The sequence below is a fragment of the Gymnoscopelus braueri genome, assembly GCF_963280865.1.
Source record: "Gymnoscopelus braueri genome assembly, chromosome: 21".
NCBI classification, from domain to species: domain Eukaryota; kingdom Metazoa; phylum Chordata; class Actinopteri; order Myctophiformes; family Myctophidae; genus Gymnoscopelus; species Gymnoscopelus braueri.
In genome coordinates this window covers 10,076,443-10,094,950 of record NC_137623.1, presented here as the reverse complement: position 1 = coordinate 10,094,950, position 18,508 = coordinate 10,076,443, and the positions used below count along the sequence as shown (strand labels likewise).

Genomic DNA, 18,508 nt, shown 5'->3' with positions numbered 1-18,508 from the left:
TCCCGGTTGGGGCTCCTCACTGACAGGTGAGCCAGTAGGATACAACAGTATTTTCTTTTAATTGGCTACTCTAAATAAAACCAACAAAAATAAAAACCGAACAGATTCCAGAACAGCAGCACTGTACCTTCTCCTGTGTATGTTCAGACACGTAGAGCGTGTGTCCATGTTCGTCGAGCTCCTCAGACCAGCCTCTAGGGGGCGAACCGTACTGGCTGTCGGACAGACTGGAGTGGGTGCTGTGACAGGTCTCCTCCGAGGACAACGGCTGGTGGAGGACGGACGGAGAGGACAAGAAGAGAGAAGAATGGAGATAAAGAGATGCTCAAGCACAGTCAGGACATTGGTAACCGAATTTAGTGGGCACCTGAGAACTCTGGGCACCATTTAAAATAACATTTATTTATTTCGAATTTACATGTATTACATTTTGTATGACATTTAAGGCCTAATATTTCTCAAATTGCTACAAACATGTGGATAGCCAATGATTTTGGACATAAACATTTTTTATATTTGGGAAAGAATTGCCAATTTAACATTGAGGTGCAATATATACTGTGAGTGTAGATCAACGTTTTCAACTGGTGGACGACTGGTGGTCCATGGCGGTATTGCATGTGGTCCCTGACCATGCATTCAGTAATTTAGATTTTTCATAATTAAATCTATTTCGTTTTCATTTTGGAGAAACTTAGTAACTTGGTATTTGAGGACAGGGGAATTACATACATTATCATCATTAGCAGTGGTCATTTGAGGAGGCTTCAATTCCAAAAGTAGCCTACTTCAAGCTTAATACTACAAAAGAGGATCAGCTCATTGACATCTGCACAGACTGTCAAGAGGCACATTATATGAAACACCTGTGAAGTTCTGGATCAGTTGTCAGATAGAATTCCCAGAGCTTACAGTGATTACATTAGAAAACTGTATATCACTGCGAGAGTGGTATTTCCACACTGGCATACCTGAAGAATATGTACTGGGCCTCTCTCCCTGTCAGGGACAGCACTCCCTGTCCACCACTATAGCCAAGAAGAGACAGACATTGTCCTCCTGTAATCATGCCGTGCACCACTAGTTGAGAAACAGGGCACTAAATGACCTGGTGACCTAAGATGACCTAAGAAGTTGTCATTTACTGGGAAGTCGGAGATCAAGATGTTCGAGTTAATCTTAAGAAGGGGAAGTATCGTGCAACGAATTATATCAAGCCCTTAACAGTTATTATTTACTTTCAAGCTTCCCCCCCCCACACCACGCCATCAAATACTTTGGTACATTTGATGGACTTGTGAAGTATTATTTAAACATATTTTAATACATTTAACAAAGGTATGTATTTATATTTTAAAACCTGTTCCCATGGACCACCTGCAGACCTAATTATGCCGAGGACCACTAGTAGTCTGTGAACCATTGGTTGAGAAACGGTGTTATAATGCATTAGGAATATAACTCTAATTATACAGTGTTACTTATAAGCTGATCAGTATGTTTATAATGCATTATAGACATGGGATGCATATCAAATGTTACCAAAAATCTAATCTAAGCCTATATCCCATTCCCCACCAACACAACAGTGATCCCCAGTATGATTCTTAGTCAGGGTGGTGGTCCCTGCTTCACAATCAGTTGAAAACCCCTGCTGTAGATAATTTCCCCCTTTCTCGAGTTCATCTTTAGTGCAATAACCCATCACACCACTTGAGGGCAGTGCTGGCTTTCCAAACATATGATTCCCTATTCCCCATTCAAACTGCAAGATTTCTTTAACAATCTGGCTGAGATAATGTGATTTCCACACATTAAAGGAGGTCTCTTTTGTTTCTTTACCTTCAGTAACCACAACACAACTTTAACAGTCATTTGAGGTCTACCACTCCTCTAGTATGTTCTGGATGATGTGTTCCCCTCTTACCACTAAAGCACTATTTCCACTACATCTGATGTTTGAGAGACTCTTTGCCTGTGTGGTTTGCAGCTCTGCAGAGCCAGTAGTTTGATACAATCCCTTTATTTTGTAGCCTGTGTATTGGCTTTAGCAGAGTGTTGACTTGGACATAACCTCACAATTGTGGAGCAACCACGTTCATCATAATCAACCTTTACTTCACCTCAAGAAAACATTGAGGAATGGCTCATTTACAATATTATTGTACACTACTTAAGTGCTACTAAAGTGCTGTGTTTAAAATGCACAGGATGCGATTATAAAATAAGGATTCCAAATAAACGATAAAATAAAATAGAATAACAAATTCATACTCACTCCCAGTGAGTCAGAGGGTAAGAACAGTTGAAATCAAATTTGACTAGCAATGCAGTGCATCAACCACTACATACTGTAGTCGCAACGACTCTGGTTCCATTCTGGCTGGAGAATCACCTCCTCCCCCTCTCTCTGCCCTCAATTTCCTGTCTCTACTATCCTATATTTACTTGAAAAAACAAAACGCACCTGGGGCTACGGTACAAAACCCTTTCTCTGGACGGTAGTGAACTAGGGCTGTTGCAATTATGTGGTCGATGCACTATCAAAGACTGTAGTTCCAAGAACACAGTGCATTTCTTAACCCATTAAGACCGGGAAAGTGTCATTGAGTGTGTCATTTTTAGATTTCTTTGGCTATTCAAAAATAGCAGATATACAAGCTCATAGCGCGGCACCGAGTGCACCACTATGAACTTGTAGATCTGCTATTTGTGCAAATCTTTGAATATATACTTTTTTTAAAGCAAACATTTTTAACTCAGTTACAACTTCTGGGGGTCCCTGGAACAAAATATTTTGATATGGGGGGTCCACGGCCAAATACGGTTTTGAGAAAGAGTGATATTATAGCAACATACGTTTTTTCCAGAAACTTAGGATTTAGAAGACATTTGTAGAATCCCCCAGAAGCAAAGATTTGAGTTGTTTATGTTAAATGTTGCACACATTTTCCACGATTTCCCCCCCCCAAAATAGCACATCTGCAAGCTCATAGCACGGCAATGAGCTTGTAGATCTGCTATTTTTTGAATGGCCCAAAGAAATCTAACAATGACAGAGATGCGTTCCCGGTCTTAATGGGTGAAACACTAACTTCCCTCACCTCTGTCTCCACAGTGCTTTGGGACTCTCCTCGGCCACTGCTGGTGCTACTGAGGGTGTCGCGGGTGCGGGGCGGCTTCCAGGTCCTCTCCCCGGTGGGGCGGTTGAAGTAGAAGTGCCTGCCGCTCAGGTCTTTGTGGGTCTCCCAGTCTCCGAGGACGTGCAGCGGGGAGGTGGCGGGGACGGGCGGTAGGCTGGACTGTGAGATCTTCAGCTCCTGGAGGTTGGTGTAGACGGGCGAGTCAGAGCGGCCCTGACCTGTGGGTGACGTTGTCTGGAGGAGAAAAAAAGAGAAAAAACTGAGAGTTAGAACCAAGGGTGGCAACTACTACATTCTCTTTTAAGCTTAATTTGGGGCGTTGCTCCTTACGTAGCAGTGTGAGAACACAACTCCATCTGGAGAAACACCAGGAGACTTCAAAGCGATACTATAGCCTGCTACTGACTGAATCAGTGATAAGGCTGCAGTGCACAGAGGTCCTTTTTTTGCCCTGAGCTACGTATATCTCAAGCAGCATCTCCTCTCAGGCTGTAAAAATACCTACTCATTTGGCAGGTAGCCTATAGCAGACCCTAAACAAGGGGTGGGCAACCATCTCTTTTTGATCTACCAGGTGATCAGTTTGGGCTATTGAGGTGATCAATTGAGTAAAAGGAAAAAAAAATACCTTAAAACCTTTCACCCCAAATAGTCAAAACTCATCTTACCTTTTCTGACTCATTCTTTGTTATTATTACATTTTTGTATTATTAGATTGACTATTGTATGCTTGTATTATTCTATTTAGCAATAATAAGCAATGGTGGTTTTAACTGTCGGGCATCACGCCAGCCTTGGAAAAAGGCTAAGTGATCATATGCTTGAAAAGGTTTCCCAGAATTCCCACCCCTGCCCTAAACCCAACCATGGTCCTAAACCTAAATGTAAAGCGAACTCACGCAACTCACTTTACGCAACTCACTTTAGATGCTCCAAACTGAATTAACAGCAGCAAAAATAACAACTTTCGACCTTGCGGTCTTCTCACGGTTAGGTCACCTGAAGCCCTTTCTTTCGCTTTATGATTTTGCTGCTTCAGCAGTTTGGCTCAGCACCAAGGACGGAGGATGTGCGTTATTTTTGTCTTTGAATACCTAAACCTAAATGTAACCATTTTGATTGGTGGAGACGGTACACAGCTGGGACAAGCTCTAAGCTCTACCTGAGAAGATAAATTCAGGGCATTGCCGTCATCAAATCAAATTATGTACAAACGAACTGAAGATGTTAATGCATAAATAAATATTGTACAGTGTAACTTTACATGCGTCAGTGCATTAACTGGTTGAGCTCCCAGGGTTTCTTGCTCAGTCATCACAGGGTGGGATTAGAACCCAGCTGAATTGTCAAAATATAGACGACGAGGGACGGGTTGACACAGTCCTTGTCTATATATGTCATATAACACAAACATGCACTGTACAGTACACTACAGTCATTCAGCTGCACAAACACAAATAAAAGGAGAGTTTCTAAACGTCTGCACGGCATGATGGAGAAATAGGACGGAGACACTGTTGAAATCAGCAACCACATGCTTGCTTCGACCACACGTTTCAAAACCCTGATCCTAATCATCTCCTTAATCAAGATGTTGCTCAATAAGTGTCTGATAAATGCCTACACTTTCACTTTCTGTGAACACAGCCAGAGACCTAAGTTATTGACAACAGACTTGCACGACTGTAACACCACATCTTAACGGTTTCTGAGAATGCCAGTCAGCATTAAATGCAATTTCCAAGTATTTTGTCAATTATCCAACGTGATTAAAGTAAGCAAGCTGAATAGGCTTGGTGCATGGCAATACCAGCTAACAGGAAGATGAAAAGAGGAAGTGCCTTCCTATTGAGAAAGGTTACTAATATCAACTGTCAAACCTTTGCCATTATGTAAGAAATGCAATAATAGCAATAACTCACCAGGGGTCTATAATCAATATAGTTTCAAAATATTTGATCGTAAAAGACCCTGTAAAGGGTATATTTGCGAGTTATGATTTTTTTTAGCAGGGTTGAAAGACCCCTGTTGACGTACCACCATGGTCTTACTGTAACCGTACTCCAATGAATTAAACCATGATCTCAGCTCTGTCCCACACATACACAGTATAGATAGACCCTCGGGGGACCCCGGTGAATGAATTATATAGGGTTTAAGTGTTTGAAAACGCGCGAGTGAATCTGAAATGCGCCATTGAAAACATTGGCACAAGGACTGAAAAACGATACCCGTGTGATATCTGGGGGAACTCCATCAATTCTTGGCGCCTTCTTAAAAGTTGTTAAACAATAGTTGTTGTACATTGCACATCATTCAAATTTGGGTTTTGGCACGACAGTGAAGGACTGTAATCGTTATTGACTGAAGTGGACGGCACATTCTTGTCTCTCTGGAAAGGGTTCCAGTGCCAGACATTCTGCAAACAAAGCTAAACAGGTTAATTGCCCCAACACTAACACAATCACTGCTGGAGTCTGTGCCAGTGGCAGTGAGGAACGTCTGTCCTTTGTTTACTTGAAGCTCGCGCTGGACGTCCATGTTCCCTGACAGGTGAGGAATGTGACAGGAAATGCGTTCAGGGGGGAATTTGAACAAATCTTTGGGACAGACAGACGGACACATGGCCTGTGGAAACAGATGGGGCTTCCTGCCAGTGTTGGAATAACAGGAATTTCTATTTCATTTTTTTCATGAAAAGAATTATTTAATATCCTGCAAATGTGCTTAACAGAGGCCAGATTCCAGACAGGATCCTGCTGGTTTTGGTTAGATCTGTCCTAGATGCTCGCTATACGTAGTTTCACTCCAGCAGATTGAGCGAGGCATGTTGTTTGGAGGCAAACCGGCCGCAAAGAGATGATGGTTTGGCAGAGTGCAGGTCCAAATTCATCAGTTAAAGCCAGAACAGAGCTGGTGTACTGGAGTGTAATAGGCATTTTTTAGGGAATAATCTGTTAGAGATCAAGTGTAGGGCTGAGCGATATGAGTTCAAATCGATTATTTAAAACTTTTACCTGGATTATGAAGGAAAAAAAGACATGACACAGTCGCACAACAAAGTATAAAACAGGGCTTACGTAAGCCCAGAAACGAGAAACAATTAATCAACTTCAGCATCCATTTTGTTCAACGAGGAGATCCTCAAACTTTTCTCTGAAGTCAACTTTAGTCTAAATCGTACAGTAATTCTATTTAGACAGACTTTAGCATGCACACAACCATGCAAAGACACATACCCCAGATATTACAATTATAGAAGATCATCATGTTATTCCCACAGGGAATGAATGCACAGCACAAATGTATTCAACAAGAGAAAAGTACTGACACGTGCCCAGCCCCAGACATACAAATACACACACACAGTTGCTTGCTTACGCTCTCACACACTCACTTGTTTCATAATTATCAAGCACCCGTCCTAAACAGACGATACTCATTGACAAAATGTGTAAACAAAACTAAGCCACAAACCCAGAAGATGTTATGAAACCGACGACCAAAGAGAAGTTTCCTCCTTTACAGAGACAGCATGTACCATACCAGCATACCTGATTTCAGCATACATTTCTTGAATGAATATAGAAAATATTATTATAAATACATCTTTCTAGGAACAGGAATAGTGTAGTGATGCTACTGTACATGGCATCAAGCCCCTTAAAACCTCTAAATGCTCCTAATTGTTCACCTGAAATCTTTACAATTTCAGGCATTTTGACAATTAGCTACACTTTCACACGCAATTGAAAAAAATAATATTTTTTTTCCCCTAGAACGTAAATGTATAATCATTGTCCACCCAAATTTCATAGAATGCTGCATGACAGCTAACTGTCCCTTGGAGTAATAACGTGAAAATGAAGAACATCACCTTGCATTTGGGACTGGGCACAAACACATCGTCATCATCCTCGCCCGCTTTCCTGTAGCCTCTGAATACGCTGAACGTACGCAGCATGGTTGGACCTGTTCAGGGATGGCTATGCACTCATCAACCTCAACTAGACCCAGACTGACCCTTCTGTCTCTATCTGTCCTCTCTCTCTCTGTCTCTCTCCTGCGAAGTCTCTGGTACTCTCTGTCGTTTCAGCTGGATGTACTGTACATAGAAACCAAAGGCCGTGTCAGAGCCAATGGGGAACAGAATCTATCTACCTCACCAACAGATGGACAGAGGGACGGACTGACACACACCCCCACACACACACACACACACACACACACACACACACATCTGACAGGAAATTCTAGCCCTCCCTGTTACTTCCTCTATCACAGATATACACACTAAAAAGTCACTCTGCACGCATGTGTGTGTGTGAGTTGTCAAGCATTTGTTTTGTATGCATTCAGCTTCGTGTATGTGTGCTTGATGATCTCCGATCATACCTATTCAGTGCGTATGTGCATGCATGCAATATGCATGAACATGTATGCAAGCATATATCAGTATCAGTGTGTGTGTGTGTGTGTGCAATGCATGCACTGTATATACGTGTATGTGAGCAATCTGAGCAATCTTTGCATGTGCTTTCGGTATGCATGCATACTGTATCGTGCTTGGTGATCTCCTATATCGTGCACACGCGCATGTATGTTGTGCACAGGGGGGAGCTGACTGAACTAGCACAGGGAGGCCATTTCAGAAAGAGCAGGACCTAACACTATATTTAACCCCAAAAATAAAGGGATGACAGATAAAGAGACGGATCTCCATCAGGGTCAGTACCGATGGTCTAAAAAAAAACTGTCCTACTCTCCTCCAAAACTGAGCAAATGCAGGAAATAAGGAGTGGCACCGAGTGAGCGAGGAACAAAGAGAGCGGGAAAGATGAAAAAGAAGTGGGAGCCAGAGAGAGAGGAAGCGCGGTAGACACCCATCATAAATCCAGTTTCGTTATTGTGCAGAGCTTTGATGCTTACTCACTTAAAAAAGAAAAAAAAAAAAAGGAGAAAAGGGGGAGGTATCAGTTCCGTGCGCAGAACAGCCAGACAGGTTGCCCTCTTCAGACAGAACCATCAACACACGTGGTCTGCATTCACACCACCTGACCTTCAACAACACAAAAACTACCAGTGTATTGAATGTGCTTTAAACCTTTTTTCCCCCAATAGCTGTGGGTGGTTGCAGGGAGGAGTTGGAAATCTTTAAAAATAAATACCTTGTATATCTCTGGCTAACCTACCAGAGTTCCCATAACCTTTCGCTAGTTTAGCAAATGTGTCAATTTACATTCATATAATTTTCACCATTCCTCAAGTCTCGTCTTGTTGCCTGTGCGACTCCAGCCTGGCATTTCAGCTCTGGCAGAATCGTCTGGTTTCCACGGCTAGCTAGAATGAGATGTGGCAGTGGCCAGGCAGCTGGGGTGTTAGACCAGGGTCTTTGACAGCTAATTACAGATAGAGGCGACCTGGGGGGAACATCGTTCTTAACTGGCCGAGCGAGGTGGGAATGAGAGATTGTGGGAAGGGAGGGAGGGAGTAAAAGTGAGAAAATAAATCAAGGAAGCATGGTAGAAGAAGATGAGAGAGACTTAAGTCTAGGAGTGTCAAGTCCGTTGCTCACATATACAGCCTCACCGGTTAAGAAGGTCTAGATAACTTCAAGTTTGTACTGCAGAGAGAGAGAGAGAGAGAGAGAGAGAGAGACAGACAGAGACAGAGACAGAGAGAGAGAGAGAGAGAGAGAGAGAGAGAGAGAGAGAGAGAGAGAGAGAGAGAGAGAGAGAGAGAGAGAGAGAGAGAGAGAGTCAGAGAGAGAGAGTCAGAGAGAGACAGAGAGGGAGTCAGAGAGACAGAGAGAGAGAGAGAAGGAGTGACAGAGTGAGGCAGGGAGTGTGTGTGATAGAGAAAGAGAGAGTAACAAGGTATGGAGCGAGAGAGTTGCTGCTGAATGCAGAATAGTCCACAAGCAGCAGCTTTTCTAGCAGGTGGTGATAAATGAGCTGCAGTCTTCGGGCCGGTACAGTAGTATGCTGGGATCCTTACATCCGCATTAGAATGCATTAGCGCACACAGGATGGGAATTGAAAACCAATCATTAGTTCGACTTAGATGACTCTAATTGAGTATTAGAATGCAGGAAAGGAGGCAGTGGAGCCGAGCGAAGTGACTGGTTAATGGAATCCGACGAGATTTCCTTCTGCTAGGCGGGATCGTAAGCCCACACTTGAATCCAACCGGTGTATTTATGACCATGTTGGGAATACATTCACGTTGTCCGCCCACTCCATGTCGCCTTTCTTCAACCCTCCCTTCATTCATTTTAACCAGTCCCCTGTCCCAGGGAAGGTGTATCATATCTAGGAATGCCTCCGCCTGGAGGCCAACCGTAAATTAGACCATAAATAATTCAGGGTGAAGGGGGAGTGCAGGTCAGGGTGAGGGCAAACCTCAACAGCCTGTGCTGTGATTGCAAACTGCGTTCACTAGATGTCTCCACAGTGCCGCTGTGTAGAACGGTGAGCCTACTACATGCCATAGCCTGGAGGGATGGGTGTGTTGTGATGGGTAAGTTAGTTGGTCAGGAGGCGATGACATTTTGGGTTAAATAAACAGGGACCCATAGATAGAATGACTAACAAAATGTTTAACTTGAACATTTGAGCTCCCTCTTCACTGCCCTCAGAGAATTTTCTTTTTGCCCTATATTGCATGAACAAACAGGCTGCTGCTGACATTAATAGGCTAATAGCTGTCCTCAAGGTAGTGTATTACACATACAGACTACACAGTTTCTTTCCACGCGAGAATGCTTGCCCAACACGCAACATGCATTCCTCAAAAGACAAATGGTCCCTCCAGTCTATGGGATCTACCCCACTCTAATCGAATAAGTGGCCATGAGTGGAAGCAGCAGCATGAGGGGGAGGGGTTTCTTCCAGTTGCGCACATGGCAAGCCGCTCCATCCATCACTGCTCCCTGCAGCGCATGCAGACATGTTATGCATGTACACAGAAGAACGCCACATCAGTCTATCACGTTGTCCGCCTTCCTTCCCGTTTTCACCCTCTGATGTCAAGTCAAGAGCACAGATGCTTCAGTCACCTTGCCTTACTAATTACACATCCTGACATACGGAGAGGCATTGGATGCATGCTTTGGGCGTTAAAAGATTTTCTCTATTCATCAAGCAGACGAAGGCATACATTTGTAAACATTCACCACGTGCTCAATGTATGCATCAAAGGCTTTTTCTGCAAAGCTCATGTTGACACGTTCTGGCAACTGGCAACTAACAGAGGGACTAGGTGATGCCATTATCGATGCAGATGCTAAAGAACAGATGACTGTATGGCTGCAATTATCAATTATTGTCTTAGTATTCTATCAATTACTTTTTAGATTAATCAAATAATCTTGAAATATGTTTTTATACTTTATTTTTTATATATCCACAAATTGAAAAAAAAAATCTAATCGATTTTTTTTTAAATAATTGACTAAATCGAGTCTGATTAACCTCTTAAGCCCTATTTTATACAACGGTATCATGCAAAAAATAGCCAATCCACAAGCTCACAAGATCTGCTATTTTTGAAAATCAATTCAATTGAAATAAGATTATTGTTTATAATCAATCTGTTCGATTAACTCTTGCACCCCTAGGTTACTCTGCCTGACAACATCTCCGTCTCTGTGGCTGTTGAAGTTTCACTTCACCTCTGCTCACACTGGACAGCACCTTCACCTCAGCGTGCATGCACGCTCCCTGTAACCGGGTTATGTAAGCCCACTGCAGAACCCAATTACACGGCGGGCAGGTTCAAGTGAGCGAGGCGCTGTGTGAAGGAGGGACAGTGTGGGCCATGGAAGGTCGGAGCAGGCTTCTTCCCAGTGTCCATGGCGACGGGCCACGTCGACCAAACCGAGCCAATCGCGTGACGGACAAGCAGAGGGAGTGTGTGATGTTGATTTAGCTTGGCGGTGGAAAACGAGACAACAACACCACCACGACTGCCACCTCCTCCACCCTTTTGTGTCATTCATGCCCTCCATTCTCTCCAATCTCTTCCTTTACAGACCTCCTCCTCTACCGGAATGTATGTATTTTTTCCGTGATCAGTAAAGTATCTATCGATCTAACTATCAGTGGTGGAAAAAGTACTCAAATTCTTTACTTAAGTAAAAGTACCAATACTGCAATATAAAAATACTCTGTTACAAGTAAAAATCCAAAATTAAAAATTTACTTGAGTAAAAGTACAAAAGTATTGGCATCAAAATGTACTTAAAGTACCAAAAGTAAAAATACTAAATATTTGAAAATAGCCGATCTACAAGCTCACAACGCGTCGCGATGCGACGCGTTGAGAGCTTGTAGATCTGCTATTTTCAAATAGCCTATGTATAAAATAGGGCTAAAGTGGTTAATGTATGTTTCATTATATCATAATTTATATCTGAAAAGTAACTAGTAACTAAAGTTTTCAAATAATTGTAGTGGAGTAAAAGTACAATATTTGCCTCTGAGATGTAGTGGAGTAGAAGTAAAAGTATTGGAAATTGGAAATACTCAAGTAAAGTACAAATACCTCAAAATTGTACTTAAGTACAGTACTTAAGTAAATGTACTTAGTTACTTTCCACCACTGGTGTATCCTGAATCTCCCCCTTTCTCTCCACACAGACACACTTCACAGAACGAACACTCTGCCCTTTTTCTATTGTGTCTCATCATTTGATAATCCCTCATAACCTCTCTTGAGCCATTCTCTCCTTCACCTCCCTTCTTTTTCCCCCCCTCTCCATCTCCCTCTTTCTCTCTCTCTCTCTCTCTCTGGCTCAGCCAACGCCCATCTTGCCTTCTCTCTCTCTCTCTCTCTCTGCTCCAGGAGGTGATGGTGAGTGGTTGTGTCCATATGACCAGATTAACCTACATTTCCGCCCCACTGGAGTCTAGTCGGACCACATTCCCCATCATCACATCTGTGACATTTCATATACGGACATAAACACCCCCCCCCCCAACCCTACCCCCTACCCCCCCTTATCCCCCAGTCTCATCTCAAGGCACAATGCGCATTATGTGTGCAGGCACAAATGCACACAGTTTCCAGACAGGCATGCATCTAGGTAGACGAGCAGATTTAAATAATAAAGAAAAAAATCACACCCTGTGTGAAGTGGGCGGTGTCTTGCTAGCTAATCACAATACTGAATGGAGTCAACCAATCATGTACAAAAGAGTTAAAGTTATGGTTTCTTATATAGGGCTATGCACATGTGTCATGTGACACTGGCCAGTCACAGTCCTGAATAGATTGTGATTGGCCAATCACAGCGCAGGATAATTGTACAAATTTTCAAACCTCACTTATAGGGGCGGTTTCACTGCCCAAGATAATTGTACAAATTTCCAAACCTCACTTATAGGGGCGGTTTCACCGCCCAAAAATAATGTGTCCACTTTAGCAATAGACAGTACACTTTATTATTCTCACGGAAGAGATTCAGTTTCACTCAGCTGATGGCTGCTCAGAGGGGTGGGGTGGTACAGGTACACTTCAACATGTGACATTCACAAACGATAAAGAAAAGAAAAGATGAACATTCACAAACTATAAAAAAAGATGAACGATCACAAACGGAAGAAAATAAAGAAAAGTATGAACATAACGTGTTTGCACACACACACACACACACACACACACACACACGCACACACACGCACACACACTCTCTTTCTGGCAATAACCTGTACCAGCAGACCTGCACTTCCCTAATCTCAACACCCTCAACTGTAAAAGCTTGGTCCAGAAAAAAACATTTTAATGGATTTCAAATATTGACTGAATCTTTGAAAGCAGGCGCACTCCACCCATAGGAGGTGCACGGATGTAGGTAGGCAGCCGCACACATACTCATAGTAAAATCCTCAGCGTTCATTTCTCAGTAAAAATGTACCCAAATCTTGAAATGGAGGTCCATGAAACTCAATTTAGTATACTCTCTGAATTAATTAAACACTGAGGATTTTATTGTGCAGGGTCAGCAAATCGCAAAGCTGTGTTTGGGATGAAAATTCAGAATAGGAAACCTACTTTAAGGACAACGGTGAGTCAGCATGTTTTTGGCTGTTACGGAGGTTTGATGCCAGCTGTTTTAATTCGGCCCCATTTTATGGATGACAGGGCTCATAGAGCCTCACACCCTGACAGACATACAACAAAGTAACCTATGGGACATTAAACCAGTACAGCTAGGCTTTATGATGAATTCAAGTAGGGGTGCAACAGTTAATCCAACTAATTGATTGAATCGATTATTAAAAGAAATAGCATAGATTTTGGGCAAAAACTGATTTTCTTCCCGCAGCAAATCAAAGATAGCAGAAGTTCACAACATGTCACAATGCCAAACGTGAGCTTGTACTAGATTGGGTAATGGGTATGTGCTCTATTTTTGCACAACACCTTTGTACGGTGAAGTATAAAACAGGGCTTAAGTGGTTAATCAAACAAATCAATTTAGTCATTTATAAATAAATAAAAATGATGATGATTTTTTTTGTAAAAAATACGCTTCTTGATTATTCGATTAATTGAAAAAGTAATCAAAAGTATAATCGCTTAGTAAATAATAAAACTTTGCAGCCCTAAATCCAACGCTGATAAATTGCAGTCAGGTCAGAGGAAAAGGCTAAAACTGGTTAACTCTCTTCTATATTAGGCCACAAAATGATATCCAATAGTTAGGCCTGGCAGAAACAGGTCAGCAGTCCGGAGCCAGACTTAATATTTTCCCTGTCAATATTGGCTGTTTTAGATTAACTTACAACTTGCACCAAATGCCTTCACAAGCTCTTAGGACTATTCAAACAAAAGCCTGTCTCTGCTCTCTAAAGAGCGCTCCAACACACTGTAACAGGAGGGGGATTACTTGACTTAGCCATGACTCTCAATTCACACCACTTTGAATATTTTGGAAAGAATTGTGTCATGAAATCATAATGAAGGGGAGAGAGGGCATTGGGAACAGTTGAGTCTTCCAAATAAACAGTCTGTTGGACCACAGATTCCATATTGTGTGTGTGTGTGTGTAGGGGGGGGGGGGGTGCAGGGGGATCACACAATTTGTATCTGGGACAACATGTCCATGGCCAATGGCCATTTTATACACACCAATGGATCAACTTGGATTGGTGTCTAACTGCGGCTGGGTTGGAGAGTCATGGTGGGAATGCAAACACAACACATCACCCTTGAGGACGGAGTGAAATATACTTTTGTGTTGTCCCGCACTTCGAAATATAGGCTACAGAGAAAGGGTTTAGTGTGTGTCTGTGTGTGTGAGGAGAGAGAATGAGAGAAAGAGGGAGACAGAGAGAGGCTATGTGAACCAGAAAGGAGAGAAAGCCAAAGAGAGAGAGAGAGACAGGGAAAGAGAGGTTGAAAATGAAACACACAGAGAGATAGGGACAGGCGGAGAGATGGGAGACTTAGGAGGGAGTGTATGACAGAGACACACTTGCTCCCTGCTTGTGCACTGCATGTGTGTAGTTTTTTTTGGGACCTGCAAATGCCTTTCATCCACAAAGCAGGATGCTACCCTCTCTCACTACCTGCCCTTTCCCCTGATGGCATCTCTTCTCCTCCTCCTCATCCTCCCCAACTCCTTCCTCTCCATCCTCCCTACACCTGGCCACTTGGCATGGGATCAAGAGGAGGATACATGAAGATGATGCAGGCCTCGTTTGTGTGCCTCACACGGTGGCTCTCAAAATGCTTCACATTTACATGTCACGCATTACGATCTGGGTCAACAGCCTGCAATTAACTCAGTTTAGCGGGAAGAGAGGCCGTCTGGTTAACAGAAGGTCACCGGTTTGCCTCCCGGGGGAAAAAAGAAAGACACTTAACCCCTAAGTACCCCCCCCTCAGCATTCATCATAACCATCCGAGTAGCCATCAGCTACATTTTCCAAAAATGTATACCTCTTTGTCATCGTCTCCTGTCCTGTCCTCTCCTCTCACCTCCCCACACAATGCACAATGATCCTCATCAGATGGTCTTTTTGGTGCTTTTGAACCGCAAGTCTGACGCGGACTGACAGGCAGACTCGGGGGACAGAGGGACCAGAGCTGCATTGCAAGCTGTTCCCTCTGCACGACCATCCAGTCAAACGCTCTTGATGAATTGCGCGTGCATTCCGGGGAGAAGAAGACAGACGGGGAAAGGGACACGATAAATGAATCCTGGCTGCTGGAGTCAAACGACCTGCCAGGGGCCTGACAGGATCAATTTGTTCTGTTTGGCTGCCGACAAGTTTGGAAAATCGACGACCGAGCTGAAGGAAAATTCAATTTCTTTAATGGCAAACAGCATTGCCAAATCCCCCTTTTATTACTCACGTTTGAACAGCCTTTTTGCTGTACAAAAGCCTTCCTATGCTGGGACTCCATATCACGGAGGGGGATTTTTCTCATACTGCAGGAGCCAAAGCAAGCAGAGATGCTGTTCTCTGCTGGCCAGGCAACACATTACACCTTCTGGAACACAGACCAGGTTCTCCAACCCACTGTCTGGAACAGTTGGCTTTCTATCCTATGAGGTAGGTAATTGCATCCACCTGGCATCCTTGTTATTCTAGCAGTATAATCAGGGTCTACTGCTATAGAACATTAAATGGGGGAAAACTGGGGAAAGTCAGAGCTAATGCAATTTGGCCACAGGTCAGCAAATCTCTAGAATGAAATTGTCATTTATGTGCTGGGCATTTAGAAATGCCTATGCCCACACACACCTTTGCACGCATGGGTAGCAAAGCAAATAAGCAACAGCATTAAGTAACAGCCAAGCCACTAGGCAGCCAACAGTGACATTCATAGCTGCCTAGGGTCTGATCCATCCTTTGCTCTTTCTATTAACCCATTCAATCCGGGAAACGCATCTACAAATGTCTTCTAAATCCTACGTTTTCTGAAAAAAAAACTGTTGCTAATATTGCTATATATCAGTGGTTCTCAAACTTTTTTTTTTCTTTTTTTTGCCCGCGGACCCCTATCTGAAAATATTTTGTTCGAGGGACCCCCAGAAGCAAAAATTTGAGTCAAGTCAAGATTTTTCAAATATAGCAGATTGTATATCTGCTATTTTTGAATAGCCAAAGTATAAAATAATGGTTATAGCTGAAATCTAAAATGACCCGGATTGAATGGGTTAACAGCACATAGTGTTTTTATGAATGTTTTTTTTCAGATTCCAAGATTCCCTCTCTTTTTCTTGGGAGCCGGGAGCTTGAATCCTGAAGCAGGGACTTAGCGGCATTCCTCCATGGCAGACAGCTGACAGCTAAGCCCCTGCCTAATGGCTAATCTTGCCATAATGCCCTCAGTGTGATTGGTTCCACCTAATTACGCCCGCTCTCTCCCACGGCCCGTGAATGGCCGGTTGAGGCCGGGCGGGGCGGGGCCGGTACAGGTGAGGGGTGGGGCTGTTGGTTCGCGGTTAGGACACTTGGTCCAGTCAACCAGGAAACGGCAAGTGGTCAGCCAAGGAGGTCAGTAATACACTGGCTTGATGACAGGCCTGCACTGTCAACCAACCACTAAGCATCAGACTAGGCTGTTACAGTATAAACCACAGTGCCGGTCACAGCCAGTTCCCCTTCCCAGGCGCACGGAGACATCTAGTCGAAACGCCTGCCAACAGTCAGACATTCCAGTCCCCCAAAGTGACTTTGTGAGATTATCGTTTTGATGATTGGATGCTGGAGAGAGAGAGACAGGACAGAGAGGACGGTATCGCTGTCAACTGGCTGAGCTAGCAGCACGTCCTACCATTCGGTTTGTTCACATTATTACATTAGTTTACTACAAATACAATAACAAGCATCAAGCACACAGGATACATGTAAAAAATGAATATGGATATGCTGTGTTAAACAGGAAGCCCATGAGTCAAAATTCCCATACAGTATACCGAATAAATCGAATATGATGATGTAGGAGGTTATTAATATTCATCCAACTCTTCCATGCTAATCTGCCGTGTTTATGTGGAAACAGAAAGAGTGACTGCAGTTTTTGGAAGGTCTGGAGGTTAAGGGAGTGAGAGAGGGATTGAAGGAGGGAGAGAGGGTGATTGAAGGAGGGAGGGAGGGAGAGAAGGGAGCCCTGATTTCCCCCACTGCTCCACCTGAGACACTCCCCCCAACCCTTTGAAGAGGGGTGACCACACCTCCAGTAATAGTATACAGAATATAATGTATATCAACAGGATTATATGAATGATGTTAAGACTTACATTATGGTACATTTAAGCTTGTTTAAGCTTTTCAACCTGACCACTGACAATTATGCACGCGTTAGCAAACTTAGCATGTACGTGTGTGTGTGCGTGTGCGTGTGTGTGTGTGTGTGTGTGAGCCCAGGGGTCTTCAACGTTTTTCAGACCAAGGCTAGCCCCCTAGTAGCTGAGAGAGAGATGAAGCAGGGAACCCCACTCACTACATATTGTATAAAATCGTATAAACTTGACCTTTCACTCTGTACTTAACACATTGGGTGCCAGCATTTTTTCATAACAACTTACGTTGGGTGCCAGCATTCTCCCCATTGACTGCGCTTTGCTGTTTAAAGCTCTAGACTCCACGAGGAGCAAATCCATGTAAAAAAAAACATCCATTCATGTTGCGCGATGACCCTGGCTACAGCCTGGAACGACAACATTTCACTCGCGAGTTACAATGGGGGGGGATCGCGCATCGCGCATGACCGGTTTTCCCCACCGGAAACAGATTCGGAGATATAGGTGTTTTAAAGAAGGAAATAGACAGGAAGTGGATGGGAGCCATGTTTTTGTTTTTCCGGTGATCTATCTGGCCTATCCTTCTCAAGATCACAATGGGTACTCCCAGAGCTGCTCTAGCCCCGCCCGTGTGGAGAAAAACGAAAAAAACAAAAAGACATATTTCACGGTCTGGACCGTGTTCGGCACCGGACCGCTACTCTGCGCAAACACGGTTCAGACCGTGTTTGGCACCCGATGTGTTAATCAGCTTTTTTTCCCCTCTTTGCCGAAAATAGACGATCTACAAACTCACAACGAGGCGTTGTGAGCTTGTATAACTGCTATTTTTGGCTAAAGTTGAATAGGGATGCTATAGGGTTCAAGTGGTTAATGTAAAAAAAAATATCACACAAAGATTTGGCGGATCCCTTATAGTAACTCTGAGGACCGCCCCTAGGGGTCCCAGACCCCCTGTTGAAGACCCCTGTGTTATCATTTGTGTGTCTCTGACAAGCTGTTTTGATTCTGCAGAAGTCCTGAGCAGACCGTGAACCACGGGTCACTTCCACTCTGCACAACAAAGCTGCAACACTGACATTGTTGCCATAGCATCCCTTTCATC

The 18,508-nt window shown here is 43.5% G+C and overlaps 1 protein-coding gene across 6 annotated transcripts in view; it reads right to left on the bottom strand.

Moving 5' to 3' along the window:
- LOC308076742 (rho GTPase-activating protein 12-like) overlaps positions 1–18,508 on the bottom strand; it is a 78,327-nt gene that overhangs the window by 21,319 nt on the left and 38,500 nt on the right. For all 6 annotated transcript variants that reach the window (XM_080417188.1, XM_080417190.1, XM_080417189.1 and 3 more), the window contains exons 3-4: positions 3,105–3,377; positions 128–268 (exon numbers count right to left, since the gene is read on the bottom strand). In XM_080417188.1, the coding sequence (XP_080273314.1) occupies positions 128–268; positions 3,105–3,377 (414 nt within the window). The remainder of the gene's footprint in view (positions 1–127; positions 269–3,104; positions 3,378–18,508) is intronic.